The sequence below is a fragment of the Sturnira hondurensis genome, unplaced genomic scaffold (genome assembly GCF_014824575.4).
Source record: "Sturnira hondurensis isolate 20B ecotype Veracruz unplaced genomic scaffold, ASM1482457v3 Scaffold0001920, whole genome shotgun sequence".
Classification (NCBI taxonomy): Eukaryota; Metazoa; Chordata; class Mammalia; order Chiroptera; family Phyllostomidae; genus Sturnira; species Sturnira hondurensis.
The window spans coordinates 335,472-360,979 of NW_028074551.1; the positions used below are offsets into that span (position 1 = coordinate 335,472).

The following is a 25,508-nucleotide window of genomic DNA, read 5'->3' on the forward strand; positions in this document are numbered from 1 at the left end:
ACTCTGACTCCCTAGTAAATGTTTCTACATGCTTCATAGCTAACCAGCTTCTCCTGTTTCTTTGCCTGTCTAATTCTAATTGATATATATTCTTAATCAAGGTAAAGGAGGGGCTGTTATTCCAACAACTTTAGACATTCAGGGACTATTTCATTAGAGGGGATTTTTCCATCCTTTCAGGCAGTTCCATGGGGAATACTAATGTTTTCCCCTGAACTGTCCCTTCCTCTTGGGTGATTTTTACAGGAGTAAGTAAGTAAAGTACAATGCCTATATTAAGTAGCAAGAGTAAAATAATTAAAATAAAACAGCCAATTGTTAATCCATTTTGGATGCCACGTTCTCTTACATGGAGATGAGTTCCTTGAACTTGAGTCCTCCATGCCTGGATCTTGTCAGACGACATGGTTGGAAGAGATTCTCTCTTTGTCTTGGAATTTTGTCATTTTAATTATGATGTGTCTTGAAGTGGGCCTTTTTGGGTCCCTCTTGATTGGAACTATATTTTTTTGTGGATTTGTGTGACTTTTTCTCTCATCAAATTAGGGAGGTTTCCATCATTACTTTTTCAAACAAGTTTTCTATCCCTTGGTCTTCTTCTCTTTCTCGTATCCCTATTATAGTGGTATTATTATGTTTCATGTTGTCCTGCATTTCCCTTAACCCCTCTTCAATCTTTCTGGGTCTCTTTTCCTTTTCTTGCTCTATGTGGGGTTTTTTTCCTCCTTGTCTTCCAGCTCACTGATCCGATCATCTGCTTCATGTAGCCTGCCTTTGATTCCTTCTACTGTGTTCTTTAGTTCAGAAATGGTATTCTTCATTTCCTGTTGGCTCTTGTTGATAGTTTCTATTTCCTTTTTCACACTGATATAATTTGCAGAGAGTTCATTGTAGTTTCCCTGTAGTTTTTGATAATTCTCTGTGAGCTCATTGAGCTTCCTGATAACCATTGCTTTAAACTCAATATCTGATAATTGACTTGCTTCTATTTCATTTAGCTTTCTTTGTTAGGTTTCTTCCTTTCCTTTCATTTGGGGAGTTTTTCTTTGTTTTCCCATTGTTTTTGAGAGTCTTTTTGTTAGCCTCTGCTTCTTAAATTGATCTCTTCTGACTTCCTGGGTTTATGGTGTGAATTTCTATGGTAGGAGACATGTGAGATTCAGTGGTGCAGTCTCCTTGATCTCCTGAGCTTGCTGGTCTTGGACTGTCATTTGTTGGCTCTCTGTACGTCTTTGGATTTTGATTGTTGTTGGGTCTTTCTTAGTGGGTCCTTCCCTCCAGCTGGTTAACTGAGGATCCCTCCGTCTTGTATTCTGTTGTGCAGGAGTGGACAAGTTGTGTTGAAATTGTTCCTTCTGTCTGTACATGGTTTTGAGGCTTCTCTCTCACTCTTGTTCAGTGGTATTTGTTCTGAGTAATTTCTCCACCATTTAGTTTTACTTGCTGATTGGTCCTGGGTTAAGGTTAGTGTGGCTTCCACTCCCTCTTTCATGTTCATGTGTTGTTATCTGCTGGTGGTTCCTTTGTTGGTTGGTTTCCTCTTTCAGCAGGTATACTGGTGTTCACAGCTCCCACCTACTTTTTTTTCTGAGCGGTTGGAGGGGCAAAATGGTTTAAGACAGTTGGAGTGTATTCTATGGTGTTTAGATTACCGACCCATAGAGAAGTGATGGGAGATCCTTTGGATATGTGTAGTGTTAACCATGATTTTCCACCCATCCATCCTCTTTTAGAAAGGGTGGAAAAAAGATAAGAAGACTCTTGTTAGTGGCCGGAAGTATTGTGATTTGGCTCTAGAGAGCAGTGTGGTTGTGGGTGGTCACATTATGAGGTAAAGTGAGAATAAAGGATAGAAAATAGGTACAGTGTGTGAAAGAATAGAATTAACCACAACTGTAATAAATTTCTGGAAGACAGCAAAATGGGCTAAGATCCGGGTGCTGTTTAGTACTTAAAATTGCATGGAAAAAACAATTATTTACTATAATAATGGAACAAAAATCATATGATGAAATATATGTTATCTGAGTAACAAGAATAGAAAGTACACAACCTAGAGTAGTGTGATATTGGAATAAAAGTGAAGTGAAAGATGGTAAATTAAAAATACACTATGAAAGAGAGAACAAGGGAAACCAGTCAAACAATGCAATTTAACAAACCAAGTCAAGAAGGCTAAACAGAAAGAAGAGAAACAAATACTAATAAAATAAAAGATGTAAGAATAATAAAAAATAATGCAAATATACAATAACTTATTTGTCTCACTGTTTCAGTTTTGGGATGATCCCTCTTTTAGTCTAACTCTTTCACAGCTTAAGATTTTATTGTCTCACTTGGGGGTGGGGAAGGAAGAAAGGAAGGAAGGAGGAATAAAAAAAGAGGCCTCCAATTGGCTTTAAACTAGTCTAGCCAGTTCTGCTGGTCCTCCCAGCTGTGGCAGGCTGAGGGGGAGTTTATTTTGCTTTTCTCCCTTCCTGTGATTTTGTGCATATGGAGCCAGGTCTGAGCAGTACTCTTCACAGTTGCCCAGCCTCCAGTCCAGTTTCTCCATTTGCTGCTGGGCCCCCAGTGCCTTTCTGTGCCCAGCCTATGCCTTGAGTCCACCAGTTGTGGTGTCCTTGAGGTGCACCAATTGGGGACAACCACAAACCACCTTTTTGCTCTTTGCTGTCCTAGATGCTAGGGACTCTTAAAGTTTCTTCAGGGTAGTTCAGGCCCCTCCCTTCACCGCCCAACTCTTCCCAGCTGGTGTCCACAGTTTCAGTGGGTGCACACCACCCCTATGTGTTTGCTACTTCGTCCTTATTCTCCCCGTAACTTCAAGCATCCAGGTCCCTCCAGGTGCTGCTCAAATCTTGTTTGGCAGGGGAGGGAGCCATTGACCTGCCTCTCTTTCTCAAGAATCCTGTGGCAGACATGGTGGGCGTTGGGCCTCTGGCTGCAGCCTCCCTGGTCTCTGCACTGGTCCCAGGGACTTTATTGCCCTGAAGCACTGTCCCTACCATCTGATTTTTTAATGTCCTCTACAGTTTTGGCCTCCAATCTTCATATATGCTGGGATACCATTGGCTGTCCACTCTTCTTCAGATCATCTAGGTGTTTCACCCATGCACAGGGAGAAGTGGACTCCACTCCCACCTACCTTGCTGCCATCTTCCCTCCCTATTTACTGTATCTTCAGAATCACTTGAGTGACAAGCACACAAACACAAATTCTACTTTCATTTTTTTTATTTTTACAAAAATAGTACTGTACTCTATGCATTACTTTGAAATCTTATTGAAAAAATATTCCACGTTGATTAAAAGAATGAAAATCACTTTCTTCCACTTAAAATTTTTACCAAACACTAAGAATAAAACTCATTTATTCTCACTTAAATAAAAGTAAAAAAAAAAACCTGTATGGTTCTCATTTTTGTCTCATTCATGCCTTTCAGTGTCTTGTTGGGTGAATCATATTCTTGCTGAATTTTGTTCATCTAATATGACAGAATAAGTATTGCATTGTATTTCTCATCACTAGGTAAAACAAAACCTCTTGAACCTATATGATAGCATTGTAAACCATGGCCAAGAAAATGTATTTCCTAAACTTCAATCATAAGTACCATCTGCATGATTTCTGTCCCATCCCCAAAGGAATTGTTTACATTATACTATTTTTAAGAATCAATTTACTGGCTTTTTTCAAAAAGTGCTTTAAAGGAAAATTTAGATTATTACTGCAAATGAAAAAACAGTAGGCAACCACAAAAATATACTAAAACCAGAACATTATTTTGAAAAAATAACATAACATTGCTGGTAAATATAATCATTTTATGAACACACATAATTAAAATGTTAATAAGAATGAAACCCTTTGTGCTGATTTAATAGTGAAGGAATACTCAGCCTGATGCCACTTAGTTTAAGATGAAACAAGGTTCTAAGTCAGTGTGATGACCTAGTTTTAACATTTTCATGGTAACCAGTGCTAAGCATATCATTTAAATGTTGTCAATTAAAGAGCAAAGGATGTTCAACCTCTATCTTTTTTAGAAAAGATTTTATTTATTTATTTTTAGAGAGAGGGGAAGGGAGAGAGAAAAAGAGGGAGAGAAACATTGATGTGTGGGACAACACCCAGCCCATGAGCCACACCAGTCAGGGCTCAATCTCTATCTTCACAGAGAATTTAGTCCCAGCCAAAATGAAGTAATTTTTATTCCAAAAAGCCACTTGAATATGCATAATCCTGGAAGGATACATAAGGATAATCTTTTCTATTATGAAGGATGTTTAAAAAAATTCTTTTAAACAATTTAGTTATGTTGGAATCTTACTATAAATTTACTGCAAAGACATAGGCCTCAAGCAGGCTAATTTCTAAGAAGCACCTAGAGGCAAAAAAATTACAATAGATGATCATTGGTTTATTAAAAACAACCCAAATATCTGGTTAAACAATTCAGGCTCTGTTAATGAGGTGGATGGGTAGTTTCTCTGCAGCTTTTAACCTGACTTCTATCTACTAAAAAGACACTCAGGGATTTCATCAGGAGTGGTAACTCCTTTCCAGAAAGAGGTTATGAATTACAGGTAGCAAAAAGCTTCTGTTGGGACCAAGTTCTGTGAATTTTTCTTTCACAAAGGAACTAGTGGGGGTAGCTGAGGGACAGAGTAGAAAGTTTGGTAAATTTTAAATTCTGAATGAGGTACAGGTGGTCCTTTGTGTAAAAAGTAAGTTAAATAAGCCCTGACCTGTGTGGCTCAGTTGGTTGGGTGTCATCCTATAAAGTGAAAGGTCTCTAGTTGGATCCTAGTCAGGACAAATGCCTGGGTTTGCTGGTTCAGTCCCTGTTTGGGTGTGTACCAGAGGTAGCTGATGGCTGCCTTTCACAGATATTTCTCTTCTTCTTTTTCTCCTTCCCTTCCCCTTGCTCTAAAAATAAATACAATCTTTAAAGAAGTTAAATAAAAAATGAAGACTCTCTAGAATTCAGGAATCTCCTCAAAATACCTTATTTTGTAACGCATGGAAATTAAAGGAAGAGAGCATCCCTTCCTTATTTATCCACTTACCCATGCCATCTGGTTTGATAAAATGTTATGGGTCTTTTCATAAATAAAATATTTCCAGCAAAATGTTCATATGAATTCAGAAATAGGAAGTTTAGGTTAACAATAGGTTCTCAATCTTTTTTTAAAAAAAGATTTTATTTACTTATCTTTAGAGGTGAAGGGAAGAAGAGAAGGAGAGAAATATCAATGTATGGTTGCTTCTCGTGTGTCCCTTGCCGGGAACTGGCCTGCAACCCAGGCATGTGCCCTGACTGGGAATCGAACCATGATCTTTTGGTTCGCAGGCCCGAGATCAATCCACTGAGCTACACCAGCCAGGGCTTAGCTACTCAATCTTGATGGGTTTTGGAATGTTTGAATGATTGGGGCTTGTCCCCACAGCTTGGATGTAGCTGTCACAGTAACGCCTACTGCCCTTCTCCCCCACCGCCCCCCCCCCCTGCCCCGGCCCCGAGCACTTTGGTTACATTATTTCATTGAACTCTCACCAGTACTCACTTCCACACACGAATCAGAGGAAGTCTTTGGAACATCCAAAAGAAATTGCTTAGAAATAATTTGTTCTAGATAACTCAAGAGCCAAGATGGGATGTTTGCTACGAAAACAGGTTGAGGCAAGAAACAAATGCTTTCCTAGTACAATAAAGCAGAAATGGATACTAAGAAAAATAGTCCCTTATCTGCAAGTTGAGGCAGTTTTTAAACAGCAGAAAGCCTGTGGGTCCAGGATTCCCTTAACAAGTGGGAAGGAAGTTGTGGCTCTAAGGGAGGATATGGTGACTGGAATCAAATGCTAGGATGGAATCTGGGGTTGCTGGCTATTCCTCCAACTTTGCATTCTATTTGAATAACTGCATTCAGGAGATGACCACTGCATTCACATTGAGTAGTTTGGGGAAGCACTTCACTTCAGGGTGAGTAGAATCTCTGAAGGCCTTCCCAGAGCCCCTGACTCATCATCTCCAGAGGGAAGAAATGATCCCTATTATGCATCAGAAATTAAGTGTTCTCAAATGCAAACCTTGTTCCTCAGAATCCTTCACTACTGCTATTTAAGTTAATATGGCTCTCTAGAGAAAGTTATTTCGAACGATTAGATTTCTACATTTATGTTGCTATTTTATACTTTTACTTTCTTCTTAAAACACCAACATGAGCTTATTGATCATTTACAGTGACTTCTTCCATAAGACCCAACTTAAGAGCACTAAAAGTATTGACAGGCTATATATATTTTTGGAAGTAGATCTTTTTTGAACCTTTAATACATTTCAAATCTTTTTATAATCAGAAAATGAAACATCTAACTATTCTTTCACTATCTTCTGCCCAAAGGGGGCTTTATTTCAATGACTAAATGTTTAAATCTACATGAAAAATGAGAGCTGGGGCTAAGAAGAGATGGGTTTGAGACAATCTGGGAGTGTGAAATTTAAGTGGTAAACAGCAGCCACATGCAACTGGGATGAACAGAGACAACAAAGTCTACCTACCCCACTGGGACGTTTCTAGATATGGTGAAATAAGAGGGTAACTGCAATTAGAGGCTGGGGCCAAGTCTAAATGGGGTAAAGATGACTTGGTATGATCTCTCCTCACTGTGAACATAATCATGGCAATATTTCCTCCTGTTATGCACTGGTCCCAAGTGCCCCACTCTGGGCCATTTCTGTCACACAGGCCCTGGAAAATCACAATGGTGGCAAGGCTGGATAGAAAGCCTCACACCAGGGAGGGTTTTTCAATGACCAGGAATGGGCATATTTTGTCTCTGGTGCAGTTTGCTAGAGTGCCTATACTGGAGCTGTTACCAGACAGGAGCCTGGCCCTAAGCAGGTCTCCCTTGGTGCCAGCTGTAGTATATGGGTTCTTGACTTCTTATAGGAAAGATTTCACAAGTTCAGTTGACTACAAAAATACATTTATTAAACCTGGGGACAGTGAAACCAGGGCTTGGCATAGGAGCAGCCAACAGGAGAGCCTAGGCTGGGCTGCCTTAGCTCACTGGGAAGTAAGAGGAAAGGGGGCTTTGGGGACAGGTTCAGGGGGTTAGCCTGGGACAAGCTGCCAGATGTGCATTTACTTTAGAGTTAAGGACACCAGTGCCTGTGAGGAAAGTGAGGGGCAGGAGAAAGAGAATGAATGGTCCAGGCTTCTCCCCAGGGGAGAGCATGTACACTTGTTAAGGTCCTTTGTCTTAGACTTTTTCTTCCTTACAGGTGGGAATCTTAGAGGATGTTCTCAGGGGGGAGTTTCAGTAGAATATTTATCAGTTCTCCAGGATCATGGTCTGTACTGAATGTTCAGTGCCAGGGTAGGGGGTCTTTAGTCATTGTAGATTGTAGTTGGTTCTGGTGTTGCTCACTTGGTTTTGCCACTTTTCTGGGCCTGGAGCTGAAATTCAACTGAGGCCTAGATGTTATCTCCAGGAAGGAAAAGTTAGGGCAGAAGAGGTTATTCTGAGCACTGCCTGGCACTGGGGGCCTTCTACTCTGGTGACACTCTGCACCTGGTTGTAAATTTTCAGCTGTTTCCCAATGTCACTTGCTAGGGAATTTCCCTAGCTTACTATCCTATCTGAAAGCAAGTGTATGCACATCCTACTTGCATTATTTAATGACACATTTCCCTGATTTCTTCCTATTACACTCAGCACTCTATACTTTTCCTTGCTATGTAAGTATGTGTCCTCTACCTAAAGCCAGACCATGTGCTTTCCTCAGCACTTACACTTGAGCCATTGTATTGAGTTGGCTAAAACATCCATTTAAAAGACAGTTTTTTTCATTTTCACTAATAACTGTATTGATTTGGATATTTTGAGTATTCTGTGTGGTATAATGATTGTTCTCAATTAATGCCTCAATTTGATTGCTATCAACATCAACTGGTCTACCTGACTGTGGAGCATCGTCCAGTGAGAAATCTGCATGCAACTTTGCCAACCACTTTTGTTTGATCAGTCACAGCACCTTCTCCACACACCGCACAAATTGTCATTTCAGTTGCATTACCCTTCTTGAAATAATAAAGCATAATACACTGAAAAGGTTGTACATTTTCTTCCATCTTCAATAATAAATGGCTACACAAAAATTTACCGATTTTGATATGTTTAAAAAATGCCTGCTGATATGACAGCTGTCACAATACAATCTAACCAAATTGTTTCGAATGAAATTAAAGACAACTAAGCGCTACTAGAGCCATCTTATGAAAAAAAAAAACCAAATGAACTTTTTGGCCAACCCAATGGTTTTTGTTACATAATAAAAATGACTGGATTCTTTTTGATTCATGAGTACTGCATTTTCCATGGAATATAATAATCAACTTGTTGTAAAAACACATACAATGCAATTTAACTCTCTCTCTTCAAACGTACTTTTAATGGACCTTCGCTGCCAGACACTGTCCTAGGTGTTTCTATGTATTATGTATACCTACTACCTCAAGCCTCACAACCAACCTGTGGGTAGATACAGTTGAACTTTCACGAATACTGATACAGAAAGAAGTTGAGCTTGGCATAGACCCAGACTCATAAGCAGTTAGGACTATACATTTCCTATTATTCCCATTTCAAAGAGTGGGCAACTATGGCACAGGTGTCAATACATGTACAACGCACATTTCTGAACCCAGTCAATGGTTTTTAATCAGGTGTCAGGCAAACTTTGGGCAGCCTATTTTTGGAATATAATCAAATAGCTACACACTTATTTAGCATTGTGCTAGAATGGCTGTGGTAGTTGAGACAGAGACCTTGAAGTTTGCAACACCCTGTATAAGTATTTATTGTTTAGTCCTTTAGAATTTGTTGATTCCCTGGTCTTAACTGTTAAACACTATCTATAATCTTTCAAGGTATACTTTAAGACCATAGGATGTTGTCAGGCTGTGATTCAAAACTTGTATTTTCTGTCAGTCTGGTACAAAACCTCCAGAACTAATTTCTGAACAATATCAAATGGCACTAGTCTTAATTTGTTAGGTTCTGAATGCTAGTCAAGAGGACAAAAACAGATGTCTAGAACAATCAACAAGTAACACACAGTGAAAGATCCAGAATTATCAAGGAACATGTCACAATTCTACTCTGCTGCCTCAACTGGAATTTAAAGACCATTTTTGTGATGTTTTACATAAAAAACATTGTTGCACTGCTTTTGGTTTTATTCTTAGAAGTAGAGCTACAATTTATTTTCAAAGTGTTGGTATTTGTTCATTCAAATATATAGCAATATACATAATATATAGAATAAGCTCAAATATTGTCTAGCAAATGACCATTAGGCTTGCCTACTCCTTGAAGATAATTCACTTCTAAAAAACTGGTACTCATACTTTCAGGGCTCAGAAAATGAATGATGGCAGGTTTTGGATGTCGTTTATTTTAGGCTAAGAGGGATTAAGAGGAGCAAAGTGATTTCTATGGAACAAGACAAGTGCTGGATGTTTTGATATAATACTTGTAGGGAGAATGAAGCAGTACCAATTTAAGCAAAACATTTAGCTAGCTAGCTCCTTAGCCTTTCAAATTGCTTTAATTCAAATAACCATTAAAGATTAAATAATAAAAATATGCTTACAACAGCACTGTAGACATGCTCTCCCCCTTATTTGTTCTAAGACCAGGTATATCAAGAATATTTGCTTATGCATATACTGATAGTTCTGTTAGTCAAACTACAACTGCAACATTTTGATACAGTTGCCTCCCATTACAGAACTGTCAGATTAGCTTTGACAATTTTGCTTTTCAAGTTGACAGCATTAAAAAAAAAGTACAAATTAAGTTATATAAAAAATTTCTAACTTGTGCGTGTAGCTCAATCCTCTGTTAGAAAATCTACATATTTCCCCCCTTCCTCGACATAGCTTGGGTTCACATTACTGGCTGAAACACAAGGCCACTGACTTTGGTATAAAAGAAAAAAACTTCAACTTTCATCTTAGCGTACATAAAACCAAGTATTAAATTTCCCTCAGATAATTAATAGAATAACATATTACAATTAACTGCAAGTCCTGGATTACAGATCATGTCACAGTAACAGCCTTTTGTACAAACCTTCCCTGATTATCTTGACTCAGCTCCACTTATTTTTCTATCAAGGATCCAGTCAGCGTTTGATTGATTTATGTCATTTACTCTTTTTGGTGACCTTACACTCTTTTTACTGGCCCATCTTCTGATTATTCCATTAATACTTAAAACAGGAGCTAGTTGGTTCTTACCCATAAGTGCTTAGCATAGTGCTTTGCAAACACTAGACACTCCAAAATAATGTAGCCATCTTCAGACCATACACTTCCATCTGAATGTAGGCAGGTTGGCCACATTTTAAACATGTTTTGTTTAAGTGTAGTAATAATTAAACCCAAATTGCTCCAGTTGATTGGCTTTTCAAACTCTATGTAAGAAAGCAGAAGAGGGTTGTTCTGACACATTTTTACTCCAACAAGAATATGGGGTATATAGACAGAGACAAGAGTATGGTCATTACCTGAGGGGAAGGGGGATGTGAGGAGGTGGAAGAGGGTATTGAGGTGATACATGGTGATGGAAGGAGGCTTGTCTTTGGGTGGTGAATATATAAAATACAGATGATGTATTATAGAACTGCATACCTCAAACCTATAATTTCATTAACTAGTATTACCTGAATGAATTCAATGAAAATTTTAAAAATAAAAATAAATACATGAAGGAATAAGAAGTATAAAGTAGCTCCAAATATTACCCAATATTACAAGTCAAATAGATACCCACTGAAAGCAATGACTGTGATAGTGAAGTCATTCAACATGTTATTCAGACACTGAAGTTTCCAGGCTAATAATGTGCTCAAAACTGAAAATGTATTCAAAGCTGCTACCAAATGAACTATCTTCATATAATCCATTCTACTTTATATTTCATTTCAGATTCAGTTTTAATAAAGTAATGCAAATCACTTAAGGAAAAAAACCTTTAATTTAAATTCTGATCTAAGCATAAAACGCATTTTTATACCACGGGTGAATTTAGTACAAACCATAAAAATGTTAACACTGATGTTTCAACAGAAATCTATTAAGATCTTTTAGAAAAATTATTTGCAGAAACAAGCATTTACTGCTATGAGGTTAATACATAAAAAAGCAAACATTTTACTGAATTAGAAAATAATTTAGTCATCACATTTTTCATAAAATTAAATGCTTAAAAGTTGTGTGCGGCTTTATAGCAATTACAATTTGTAATGAAAATACTAAGCCAAATCTTTTTATATCTAACCATAACAATACAAGTTTTAAAATGTTCACCAACTGTGAACATAGTAGGTGTATCATAACTTAGCTTAAATTAAAGTAGAAGATGGTAAAAACTAGATATTTTCAAGTTTGAACTGCACAAGGAAAATTTTAGGGAAAAAACATTCAGAGCCATAGTTACTACTTTAAAAAATATTATTCTTACATTAAAAACATTAAATGAATCAAAGCCAGACAATATGGAATTTTTACACAGACTTCTTTTGTATTTCAATGCTGTTTATTGAGGAGCAAATTAGAAACTACTGCCAGACATGCCAATGACACCTCACATTCAAGGGCTGGAAGCTAAAAAGCTTTCCAATCAGTCAGCACATAAGACTTTTGGGAAAAAAAAAACTGAAAGTGAGATAAAATAGGACATCTTCATGCTTGTTTTTATCTTCAGCTTTTTCCCCCTCCAATTTTTGGATCTACTAGTTTGCAGGGTAGGCGTCTTTCTACCTTACAAAAAGACTCACTCTAATTAATTCTAACACATATCTATGGTGAGTAATGGATTTTAAAGCTGTTTGTCTTAAATTTCCTTATGTCTAAAGAGAAAATTAATTTCACTTTCACTTTCAGATCAGTGGGTAATACCAATAAAAAAATACTCTTCAGTGCTACTGTAGGGCTTATGGGAACTTTTTCGGTGGTATGATAGAAATCCATTTAAATACCATTCTGAAATCCCGTGCTTCTCTTTCTGTTGTTGCAGCTTTGCAGAAGAATAGCCTACACACAACTCTACTGTTCCCTTTTTCTTAAAAACAAAACAAAGAAACCTAAACAAAATGGTAACGTTTATTTGCAGTTAGTTTTCTGGTGGTGATATTAAGGCCCTTCAAGCAGAGTTCAGGAGCTCCTGTATGGCTGCCTGATGCTCAGGACTGAGGTGTGCTATGCATTCAGTCCACAATCCTCCAGAAGTCTAGAGAAAAAACATTTTCATAAATTTAGATTTGATGAAATGGTCATTTGGAAGTATTTTAATAATCATATTCGGAAGATGGTAATATTGCCAAAATACTTTCTTCCCAAGTAGATTAGTTTGATGAGTATCACTGTAAAAGTAAGAACTATTCATTTCTTTAAAGTTCATTGTATTTACAGTGAGTTTTCTCCATTTTTGCACTGATAAAGCTACAATAGGTAGATGACACATTCAAGTAACTAACACACATGAATTTAGAAAGTAAAAATCATTTAAAAATATGAGACCAGCTGCATCTTTTTTCTCCACAGTTACACAGACAAATTTATACATAATGAATATGTGCCAAGCACCAACCGAAGGTTCAAAATGTCTCAAATTGAAGAGGAAGGTTTTAGTTCTAATATATAATGAGGATATATAGATAAGTACAATCCATTTGAGGTTTGAAGATAAGAGACTATAAAAATAAAATTTCCTTAGCTCATTAGAACTCTATTTCCTCCTAATAAAGAATATAAAGACAATAGCAAAAACACCAAACAATTTTACTTCCTCTTCACCTAGTTAACCAGATCAGCTTACCTGTACCTGGCGAACTACATTAGCCAAACGTTTGGCACAAGGATCTTCATGTTTAATTGCCTCATGCATTTCTCCTTCGGCAATTATACTTAATATTTTGGGCAGATTGGTATTGTTTGGGCCAAGAACAATTGGGTGATTACTGACAAAAGAGAAGAAACCCATTACAAATCAAAATTACAGAAGGAAATCACTCAAGCACTCATACTTTCCTATACCCTTCCTCTAACACTGAAATTTTTAATAAGGTTTTTAACAGAGTGATTATGCACTAAAATCAACTGCCTTTTTAAATTCAGTAGGAGGAAACCCAGGTGATTTTACTTATTACCTCTTCAGTTTTTCCCCATATAAATTAGAAAAAATACTTGGCTCATCTCTCAGGGTTAAGGGCCAAAAAATAGAATGCTGTACTCCAGCTGCTCTAAAAATAATGTGACTTATTAAAACAAAAAGATATTAACAAGAATAACAGCTTCTTCATACAAATTTCATTCACATACTGCAAAAGGTTTCTAAAATAAATCACAATGACAGATGGGCATTTTGAGAATAAGCCAGGAAATAAAACTCCAGGTAGGTTTACTGCAAAGAAATGTAGAAGTGAATTTAATTAGATTTCCAGAGCAGTCATTTCCAAAGGAGATGATCAAACAGCATGGTGGAAAATGGTCACTTCAGAGGCAGAAGCAGGTAAGGAACACATAGTCTTCAGGATGGCTGTTCTCAGCAAGAAGGCTCAAACATAATTATTTGTGTGAATGTGAACTTACAAGTATTTAGAAATATGACCATTGGTCCATTTCTAAAAACTCTAAGAGATGAATGGTTGTAGCCCTTGGATTTACTCATAAACTCATAAAAGTAGTAATTAAGAATGACAAAGCCTAGATCTAATATTTAGAGGAACTTGGACTTTGAAAAACATACTACCAGAGAACATGCCTTTAATGGCTTCTATAACCTCCAGGTTGTTGCAATTCTTAGATTTACTCATACACACAAAATAGTATTAATAATGCCAAGACCCAGGCCCGATCTTGATTGCCCGTCTGGTATACCTCCCTATATCACTGATTCTTAAGAAAAACAACAGAATTTCAGAGGTAAAAATAATGGTACTAACAATGTATTGGACTGGACAAAAAGTTTTTTCTGTATGATGGCTCTAGTAGTGCTTAGTTGTCTTTAACTTCATTAGAAACAATTTTGTCATTGTGGCAGCTGTCATATCAGTGTGCATTAAAAAAACTTTAACAAAATCAGTGATTTCTGTGTAGCCATTTTAATAATGAAGATGGAAGAAAAGTCACAACATTTTCAACATATGCTCTATGATTTCAATTAAGGTAAAAATGCAACTGAAACAAAGAAAAAATTTGTGCAGTGTATGGAGAAGGTGTTGTGACTCAATGAATGTGTCAAAAGTGGTTTGCAAAATTTCGTGCTGGAGATTTCTCCCTTTATGACATTCCAAAGTTGGGTAGACCAGTTGAAGTTGACAAATATCAAATCGAGACATTAACTGAGAACAATCAATGTTGTATCACCCAGGAGATAGCTGACATACTCAAAATATACAAATCAATAAAGTTACTGGTGAAAAACATGTGTCTTCCATTTTATGAAAAAAATTAAACAGACTTTTTGGCCAACCCAATACTTCAATCTCATCTACTACTAGTCATTTATACCTCAGTAAAATGGAAAGTAAAAAAAATGTAAAGCCAAATGAATGAATGAATGAATGAATGAATGAATGAATGAATTGGATGGATGAGGTGAGAGACAGAACAACAGAAGGAAGCCTTAAAACATATTCTGTAACGCCTCATCTGTTCAATTTAATTCCATAAATAACCCAAATTACATTATGAGGCAATCTTAACTGTAATATGGTTTCTTAACATGATTTATAAAGACAGCATTATTACAAACCTACAGACCTGAGGGCTGTGCATTGGAAGCAATGTTATACGTGAAGGGGAAAGAAATAAGGTCTGTTTTCTTTCTTTTTAAAAAATTATTTATGTATTTATTTACTTATTTACAGATCAAAGAGGAGGGACAGAGGAAGAGAAACATCAATTCGAGAGACACTGATCAGCTGCCTCCTGTATGCACCTCTGACTGGGGACTCATGTGCCCTGACTGGGAATTGAACCATTGACCCCTCACTTTGTGGGACAATGCCCAATCAACTAAACCACACCAGTCAGGGCTGTTCTCTTTCTTACCTTTCAATCAGATCACACAGATAACTGAAAGTCTGAACAGCTTCTTCTTTATCTTCATGTAGTGGAAGCCATGACAACCAGTGTGGTAGGACTTCTTCAATGTTCACACAGTCAGGTTTGTACTTCATAATTTTCCCTACTGCCGAGATGCAGTTCTCTGTAGCATTAACATTTTCTTTGGTCTTAGAACCGACAGACTGAATAACTCTTACCAACAGTGGGAGTGCTTCTAAAATAAACATTCAAAAAAGGCCAGTTAAAAGCTCACATTTTTATGCAAATGAGAATATTTCTTTTATCTTTGGTCCAGTTACTCATTATAGTGAGGAAATGTTAAAGTGTAAGGAATGTTTTATCTTGTCCACAGAAGGACTAACATATAATGCAAGAGAGTGGAAGACAGACTGTCCCAACAGTCAAAAACATTAGCATTTCACTAATTTATAGACCCCAAGAAGTTAGTAGCCTCTAGATTTACAGTCCTGGCCACCTCGGGGTACTTAAGTTTTTTTAAAGCTGCCTAACTATATTCTTGTGCTAAACATACAGGGGCTTCCAGTATGTTTTAAAAATCCTGTGTTGGGGCTGTGGTATACCAAACCCAAATGAAATCAAGGTGGGAAGGCTCTGATTCCATTCAGATTTCATTTCCATTTCTATGAGAATAAAAACTGTAAATTCTTAAGTGCTACAGATGGAGTTTTTGAAAAAAAAAAAGACAATAAATAAAGTAGAAATAGATAGGTAATGTTTGGGTGTATGGAAGGGAGGAAGAGGTAAAAATAAAAGGGATGCCTGGAAAGACATGCAGGTAACCAAATAAACATCAGTACCTGTACAAAAAGGACGATAGCTATCTCCACCATACTGTGCCATGACTCCGAGGCCATACGCAGCTGCTTGCCTTACTTCTGGGCTGCTGTCACATACATACTGGAGCATTGGTCTTAAGAAATATTCTGCATATTTAAATGAGGCTGGACTACAGTGTTCTATAACATCATCAAAGATGCACAATCCCCATTGTCTGTCTGGCCATGGTCTATGTGGACACTACAAAAGAGATACTCTTTCAAACTCTGAATACTGAAGTACATAGAAATGTAAAGAAATAAGTAATCACTACAAACTATTGGCTTACACAAATATTCCTGATACAGGCAACAAAAAACAATTTAGCAACAATCACAGATTTAAATAAGTACAGGTTTAAAAAAGACTTGTGTAATTTGTTACAGAATTCCACAATCTGACATTGCCATATACCAGAAAGAACTGACAGTGGCAACAATGTATATACATTCACTTTACATTTAAAAAAACTGAAATATGAGGCCATCATCCAGAATCTGGCAGCAATGGTCCCTCCACTGCCTGGACAGCCAGCTCTCTGGCTGAAACTGGCCTCTGTTCTAAGTACCTCTTTCCTGCCTGGTTTGACTGAACTATGTAATAAAGTGTCTTCCGATACAACAAAACAAAACAAAACAACAGAACAGAATCTGACTGCTGGTTGTACACAACAAAGGTCCTAAATGAATTTTTGAAGGTCCACTACAAAAAATGTAATCATTTTGTTTCACTTACTAACTTAGCAGGACATAGACAATCTGAAATAATGAAAAAATCACTTGCATGTCTACAGAATGTATTATGATTTAACTGAATTATGGAAAATCTAATTAGCAAACTTTAAGTATATATCGAGTGAGAAAATATCCAGAGTAACGCAATAAATTTGACAAAATTAAAGATGCACAGAGGAAAACTGCTAATTTCTAAGATCCATTTTAACTTGAAAGTGTAAGTTTTCAAATGGTGTAATGAAAGAACTCTAGATCAATTATCTAAAGTAACTGTCAAAGAGAGGCAACACTTACAATTAGGTTGACAATTAATGGAAGCAGCTGTTCAAACCACGGTAACACCTTTTCCTTGTAGCTACTGAATATTGAGTGTAAAATGTCTGACACTTTGGTCAGAATATAAACATCATTATCGTCCTAAAACAAAACAAAACAAAATACACCCATATGTATTAAAAGTATCCCCACTATTATTAACAGTAACATTTATTTTTAAAAGTCTAAGAAATTTAGAAAATTAAAAATTATTGTATTTTTCCCCATTACCATGTATTCCCCTTATACCCTCTCTTCCACCTCCACACATGGGCCCTGCAATCAGCACACTTTCATCACTTTCTTAAGGGCATAGCAAGAATCTAGAGACAGATTACCTCACCAATGGGTGTCATGTCTCTTAGTGCCTATGGAAAGATCAATGTGTATCCCAAGTATTGCACTTACTGCAAAGACTTTTCTTGGTACATACTTAAAAAACATGATTAATAATTATCCTAAGTTTCAAAGTTCTGAAACAAAGGTTTTTTTTACTTGAGCATTTTTTTTTTTGCAAGAAGGTTTGAATTTTGGGGTGGGATGGTGGGGAGATGTGGGATCCGATGTTGTAAGACATTACTTACAACATCTCATCCCTGAGAATGATTTGTGTACGGCATGATGTAAGCAACCTGCAGAGAATTAGGACGACCTGCATACACCAGCATTGGTCTACCAGGATGGCCAAATACCACGTATTCTGTATCCTAAATACACACTGTAAATGTGTTTGATGGTGTTAAGTGGTTTGATGGGGACAGAACCAAGTAACAAGGTGAAGAATTCTATTATATATTATGTACTGGAAGGAAATTTGCATTATTCTGTGGTACATTAGAAAGACAGCCCATATTACAGAAACACCTGGCCTTATGCCCTAGGTCATCAAGTGTGGCTTTAGGCAGTCATTTAACATCTGAGTCTGAGTTCAAGTATCTTAAGATAGCGAAGACACTAGTAATTACAAGGAGTATGTAAAAGGAAATACTAGGCAAACTCCAAAGAACTTTTATATGTGAAGTATTGCAACAAAATGCACACATAGCATCCAAAACGCAAATCAGCTAGTTAAACTATTTATTTCCTAATTTAATGACTAAAATACAAGTCAGATTCTTCTGCTAAAAATGACTGATAACTACATCAGAATGCCAAGTCCATGTATTAGAAACTTAAGCATTTGAAAATCTTCCAGGTATAAATGGTGATGTAAATTAAGTTCTGAAGGGAGTAATTTACCTCATCTTGTAGTGACTCTTCCACTTGTTCATCATAGTCTTCATCTTGTCTTTTAACTAAAACACATCCAAATAAATGTCTTTTTAAATGGTTGCCGAATTGGTCAAGGATTACATTCAGAAATAAAAATATAAAAAAGGTACCTTGCCGCAATTCTTGATTTTTAAAATGTTCTTCCAGTTTAGCTTTCAGTATACCTCCCAATTCTTCAAAGTGTTCATTATTAAGGCATCCATCTCCCATTACTTCAATGCACTAAAATGTGGTTGAGGAAAGAAAGCAACTAAAAAGATTTATGTGTTTTTTAACAATCTGAAATTAAACTTCATTAAGAATCACATGGAAACATGAGATAAATTAACATAATTCACTACCCTGGAAACCAATGATTCAGTGCATAGATACACTTGGTTTTTGTTCTTCCCAAATGCCAGTATTTAAAGAATTTTAGAAACTTTCCTTTTAAACATGTCCTTGGCATATCTTAAATACTAGGCATTATGGTAGGTGCTGAGGCTTCAAAGACAGAACAGACGAACTAGCATCTAGGAGCTCAATTACAAATATATACTCTATAAAACACAGCACTGGAGAAAAGGTAAGTCTGCCATGAAAGAGCATTATAGGAAGAGGGAGTGATATGGGCAGACATGGAAGCATGCATTCTTGGGAAAAATAGAAGAAGTTTTTAAATGTGGACAAATAAAGATGCTGGAACTCTTTTAAAACAAACTATAGAACAAACTATGGAGCTGTGAGCAACGGGGGTGACCAAGATATGGGAAGGTAAGTGATTCAAACAAAAGACAAATTAATACTTGAGAAAGGAGAATAAACTGGGAGGAAAAGAAAAAGCGACTTCCAGAACAGATCAACTGAGGCTACTTCAAAAGCACAAAAAAGAGATAAGGCAATGGGAAAAAAAGGAATTTAGTAGAGAAACTAGGATAGAAACAAGATGTGAGGTGGAGATGATACGTAAACTTCTATAATTGGATTACAGGTGAATGATGGTGGAAACCAATCAAGACTGGACTACATTACTCTTAAAGAACAAAATGACAACACCAAAATATTGAAAAAAGAACTGAACAGCCCTGGCTGGTGTAGCTCAGTGGACTGAGCACGGGCCTGTGAAGCAAGGGGTCGCTGGTTTGATTCCCAGTCAGGGTACATGCCTGGGTTGCAGGCCAAGTCCCCCGTAGGGGATGCCTGGGAGGCAACCACACACTGATGTTTCTCTCCCACTTTCTCCTTCCTTTCCCCCCTCTCTAAAAATAAATAAATATTTTTTTTTAAAAAAAGGAAAAAAGAACTGAACATATTTGGTTTTAAAAAAAAAAGAGCACACATACAAAAATCCTGCCAATGTATTAGCAAGACTAATAAATGAACACACAACCTTATATATACTTTTAAAAGAAAGATATTTACCTTTGCAAAAGAATGCATTATTTCTGAGAGGACATCTGAATCTGGTTCTGTGCCAATGGCCTTGATTAGAGCATCACACATAAAATGCCACATTTGTGTGAGATACTCAGGACCTCGAACTCGTGCACATTCTAACAGAAGAGGCATGGATTCTGCTGCTGCCACTCGAACACGTTTTATTGTTAAGGAAATAGTAATCATTATCCTCAAAAGACTGCTCTTTCATTTTGCTCACTTAAATGTTAAAGTGATCACTGAGTTAAAACATGCTCTAAGCAACCTGTTTATCTAAGACCACTATCCAAGAGCTTGTGTTAAATGTATAAAAATAGAAGACTCCCTGATCATAAGACATAACTCCTGTCTGTTCTGTCACCTGCAATACAACAAGAATGAATCTCAAATGTAAGCCAAAAGCATAAAAATGACTGTGAAAAGACCTGGGGCTCTTGGATTGCTTCCTCTACTAGCCTTTTCAGTACCCAGTAAAGATTAAGTGGCTTCTCCCTATCTAATACTTTATAAAGTAAGGTCTTGAGACTTCCTCTTAACAGTAATTCTGTTTTGTCCTCTTGTAACGGAAGTGTCTGCTGGGCAAAAGCCATCTTCTTTAAAAGATGCCACCCGGAATATTCCAAGAGGAACAACAAAGGCAGACAGATCTAGGTTTGGGTCTGGGCTCTCCCATTCTGTTTGTTTGCTTATTTATTTATAGCCCATCTATGAAATTTTATATGTGTAAAGGCATAAGAATGCACATATACATATTATTTACTATCACCAGGTCAAATAGTAAAACATTTAACATGCAGATTTACTAAGAGATGTCTTATCTCCAAATGTTCTACCCATAGTTGCAATGTAGGATTCTGTGCTACAGAAAGTTAAGTATCAGTGGGTTTCTAACCTATTAAGAAAGGCCTTACTTTTTAAAGATTACCAAAAGATATTTGGGAAAAGTAGCAATTGTATACAATGTAAACATTTGCTAATAAAACATTAATCCTTAAAATCGTTCAGTGGGTCATAGAAAACTACCAAGTAGAGCAGGGGCCCCAACCTGAGCTCTGCCTCCTATCTCTTCCCCCATCCATAGCAGGTGAGCTTAAGCCCTGCTCCCTCCTCAAAACTGATCCCTGGTGCCAAAAAAGTTGAGCACTGCTGAACTAGAGGATAGGTAACATTTCTTTTTCATGTTTTTTGGCTCAAGTGAAACAAAGGACCAAGTTTATAACCTGAAAGTATAGTTAGTGTAAATACAAACAATAATAGTGATATACCCTTCAGTTAACACAAAGTCTAATAACACTTTAACAAACTACAATTTAACTAAATCTCAACATATTTTGCAATTAAAAATTGTAGGATATCATCGTGGAAATAAAATTTCAGTAAAGGGACCATCAGTTTGACAACCTGTTCAGTGTACTCCACAAAGCCTTCCTTTAATTCCTTAGCATAGCAAACCTGAAACCAAAATATTGGAAAAGAAATCAAGTCCATGTTTATAGGTATTTTTAGTAACAAATAGCAAAATCATAAGAACCACACAATGTTGTATGCCGACTAAATGCATTTACATTTAATGCATGCAGGACTGCCAAATTAGTTATCTAACATTAAATAAAATAAGATACAATAAAATGGAAAGGGCCATGAATTAATTATAGTATACAGTCACTTAAAGTCTGAAATACTTCATATTTTTACTTGTTCAAGTTTAGCAAAAGTTTCAGCACTCTTAAAATACTCCAAACAAGATATATCACTTAAGAAAAAATAATTTAAAAAGATATAAAAACCCTAAAACTCAATTGTAGTATATCACTTACTTTATAAATCTGTAGCCGACAGGCTTATCCTATTTTGTACTTAAAAAAAAATAATTTCAGTGGTGAAATATATTAACCCTCACTATCTATAACATGTTCATAAAGAAAAGAACAGAATAAACTACTCAAAGATTACTTAGACACACATCTTACATAATACCACAGGAAATAATCATTATAAACATTTAAATTTTCCTACCATGTTTACTTTTGTGATTGAAATCATACCAGTTTTCATTTTTAATGGAATACATTTCAAGAAATAACTCCTTGGCTACCTATTTATACACTAACCACAAAAACCAAAAATTCTTGCCCTCTGTGGCTTTGTAATGGTATATAATACTCCAAAGTACTATAGTTATTGGTTATTTTCCTAATAATAGGCATTATTCAGGGTCTTTATTTTTTGTTGTCCTTTTTGATTTTGGTTATTAGAAAAAGCACTGATAATGAAGTTTTATCCACATGATTTCTTTAGGATGGAAATCTAGAAGTAGAAATGTTGGGTCAAAAGGTTTCTACGTTTTTTAAAAGAATATATTCCTACTCAAAATAATTTCTTTAGCATCGATGAAAAGTATGTGTGTTATGAGAAGTTGTTAAACATGTGTAAACATTATTATCACTTACCAGCATCTGACAAGCAGTTGATTTTTCTTCCAGTCCTGCGGTTTTAATACCAAAACTTTGCTGATCTCCAAGGTTCACAAATTCCCAACCATCATCATCACTCATATTCTCCATGTCTTGGGCTATTAACAGGGAAAATAACCAAATTCATGTTAAAATTAGTAACAAAGAGAAATTTTACAATTGCTGTCTTAATGAAGACACTTACTATCTAAAAGGGCTACTTCAGGCTTAATTGAAGCTGTCTTCATTAAAGGCCCCATCACCACTGGAAGGTACTGCTGAAATTCTTTTCCAAGGATCTTGCACATTCTGGCCCATGCTGAGATCATGTAAGAGATCTGGGCGGGGGGGGGGGGGGGGTNGGGGGGGGGGAGTTAAAATTAAATTAAAATTGACTTTAAAACAACAGATAAATAAGATATTATAAAAGAAGCCACCTACCTATTTCATAGAAATAGTGTTTTTTTTACATTCATGGCTCTTTAGGCCATTTTCTAAGGTCATAAACTTAAAATGTTCCAACAGTAACAAAATCACTGTGAACCTCTACACTGGAATATAGTCAGTCAGCAAGTGAGGCACAAGAGGAAGACTAGGATTGTATCAATTTTTTCCTACTTTCAATGAGCAATATATTGCTTTCTCTACTGTCATCTAAATCACATAAATAAAACCCACTTAACATATCAATTCCTAGGCACTAATTTTCGTGAAGGCAAACACATTTTATTTGACTTTGCATTCCTATTGCCTAGTATTCCATTCATTAAATATTTACTAACAGTCAAGAAACAATGTATCTATTTCTCCCAGATATGTTAATTTTCTGTTTAAGTGGCTGGGTCTATTTAAAACACTTCTACTGTTTTTACATAGACTTAATTACCTACAAAGTACCTATAGAGAATCTGGTTCTAATTCATCATCCCTATAACCCAGAATGATTTTTAATCCCCAATATCTATCTAGATATCTTATATGTCTATCTCACATGCATACACTTTCTACTCTTAATTTAGAAAAACAAAAAAAATTTTAAATGTATGGAAAATATAATGTGACTGTGTCAAGTCAAAATTTAATTGAACTGTTTATTGAGGGCCTGTTTTATTTAGGCATTGTGTATACTATTAAGATTAGGATGAACACATAATTATTACAAATGTTACAACACAATGTAATTATGTACCTACCATTGAAGCTTGTATTGGATGTGAAATACAAGGAGTTATTGGCCAGTTTGAGTGGGGAGTCTAAATTTATTCATAGGCAGAGAGAAGAGAGCATGGCATGTTCTAAGATCATTAGGTTCCTTATTTATTTATTATTTATTTTTTATTTAATTATTGTTCAAGTACAGTTTTCTCTTATATTCCTAGCCCACCCCCCCCCAGTGCTCCCCACCTCCCTCCCATTTCCATCCCCCCACCTTAGTTATTGTCCATGTGTCCTTTATACTTGTTCTATGAATCCTTCCCCTTTTCCCCTGTGATTCTCTCCACTCTCCCCTAAGATCCTAAGATCCCCTAAGGTTTCTGTATTTCTTTTTCTTTTGACAGAGGAGGGAACTCATGGCATTTGAAAGACCAGGGGACATCCCAATGGAGATGTTAGTAAGTATCTAGACAAATAAGTCTTGAATTTAGAGAAAGATCTGAAGTGACAAGCATATATAGGAAAACCAAAGCCATGATTATGAATGACACTGCTTAAGAGAAGTGAGAAGAAAAAACGGCCTAGGACAGAACCCTAAAGAGCAACAGAACCTTGAGAATTAGAGAAGAGCCACAAGAAACTTAAAAAAAAAGAGTCAAAATTTAATTCAACTATTTATTAAGTGACTGTTTTCTGAAATTATTGTTGTTATTATTTTTTTAGAGAAGGGAAGGGAGGGAGAAAGACAGGGAAAGAACCACAAATGTGAGAGAGTAGCCTTGCTCCCCAACCAGGGACCGAACCTGCAACCTAGGCATGTGTTCTGACCAGGAATTCAATCTGCAACCTAGGCATGTACCCTGACCAGGAATTGTACTCGTGACCTTTCACTTTGTGGGACAATGGTCAACCAACTGAGCCACACCAGCCAGGACAACTGGCTGTTTTATTTGTGTTAGGCATTATGGTGTGTATTATTATGAGAAGTAGAAGTCAAATCAGTGAAGAATGTCTCTGAAACCAGGGGCTATAGTACTTCAGGAAACCTATTACTCAATTTCTTTCCTTTCTTTCCCTTCCTTTCCTTGCTTCCCCTCCAACCCCTTCCTCTCTTTCCCTCCCTCCTTCCCTCTCCCTCTCTCTTTTTTTTAAAAAATATTTTATTTATTTATCTTTAGAGGGGAAGGGAAGGAGAGAGGAAGAGAAACATCAATGTATGGTTGCTTCTCGTGCATCGCCTGCTGGGAACTGGCCCCTGCCGGGAACTGGCCTGCAACCCAGGCATGTGCCCTGACTGGGAATCGAACCGCGATCATCTGGTTCGCAGGCCCGTGCTCAATCCACTGAGCTACACCAGCCAGGGCCCTCTCTTTCTCTCTTTTAAGTATATTTAGCCTTGTACTAGCTGCAACTCCTCAATGGATCAGGATGAATGCATGAAGGCTGCTTTACCTGAGGATCATCATCCTCCATATCACTGAAGTCTGTCTGTGTCTTCAACAACAGCTGCATCACATCCGATGCATCTTGCATGAACTAGAAAAAAGACATTTAAGAAAATCAGCAACAATATTACTTATGTATATCAAATCAGAGAGGCATTTTATGTTTCTTGTGTAATAACAAAACTTTCCCAAAAGATCTATTACATTTCCCACATGGATCGTAACCCCTCAGATATAAGTATTATGTGGAAAATTTTTCATCATATTCAAAAGACTCAGTGCTCTTTATAGAAAAATATATCTGTTCAGTCAAAGTAAACTGCAGTATAAAGATATTCCTAATGGCATCAAGTTTTGGTCTATGACTTATGCATTTCCAGCAGTAAAATAATACCAATCCAGAAAGAAAATTTTGAATTGCTTTATAAACCTATATGATTTTCAATTAACTCTGTGTTTCTGGCAATCTCCACTGTATAATCAGGCAGTGTTTTAAAAATAGTTTGAAAGCTATACACAGAGCATGAAACATAAAAATGTTTTACTGGTTAGTTCTTAGTAACCCACAGAAAACAATTTGTAAGTAAGTTAATACTTATGCTGGTTTTAGAAACCATAGTAAGGGGTTCTATGTTGATAATTCTGAGAACACAAGGGTTTGATGAATTTATTTATTTTTGGATTAGCTTTGACAACTCTTGAGATGTTGGCTGGGAAGAAAAAACACATTGGCCCAA

At 36.5% G+C, this 25,508-nt stretch overlaps 1 protein-coding gene across 1 annotated transcript in view; it reads right to left on the reverse strand.

The window, feature by feature from the left end:
• Positions 1 to 11,574: 11,574 nt before the first annotated feature.
• The window catches only part of IPO5 (importin 5), a 51,881-nt gene continuing 37,947 nt past the window's right edge, over positions 11,575 to 25,508 (reverse strand). The window contains exons 15-26 of the mRNA XM_037038001.1: positions 24,779 to 24,862; positions 22,377 to 22,509; positions 22,169 to 22,290; positions 21,074 to 21,170; positions 19,704 to 19,876; positions 18,413 to 18,524; positions 18,270 to 18,325; positions 17,010 to 17,132; positions 15,963 to 16,182; positions 15,130 to 15,358; positions 12,893 to 13,034; positions 11,575 to 12,304 (exon numbers count right to left, since the gene is read on the reverse strand). Of these exons, the coding sequence (XP_036893896.1) occupies positions 12,218 to 12,304; positions 12,893 to 13,034; positions 15,130 to 15,358; positions 15,963 to 16,182; positions 17,010 to 17,132; positions 18,270 to 18,325; positions 18,413 to 18,524; positions 19,704 to 19,876; positions 21,074 to 21,170; positions 22,169 to 22,290; positions 22,377 to 22,509; positions 24,779 to 24,862 (1,578 nt within the window). The 3' untranslated portion in view covers positions 11,575 to 12,217. The remainder of the gene's footprint in view (positions 12,305 to 12,892; positions 13,035 to 15,129; positions 15,359 to 15,962; positions 16,183 to 17,009; positions 17,133 to 18,269; positions 18,326 to 18,412; positions 18,525 to 19,703; positions 19,877 to 21,073; positions 21,171 to 22,168; positions 22,291 to 22,376; positions 22,510 to 24,778; positions 24,863 to 25,508) is intronic.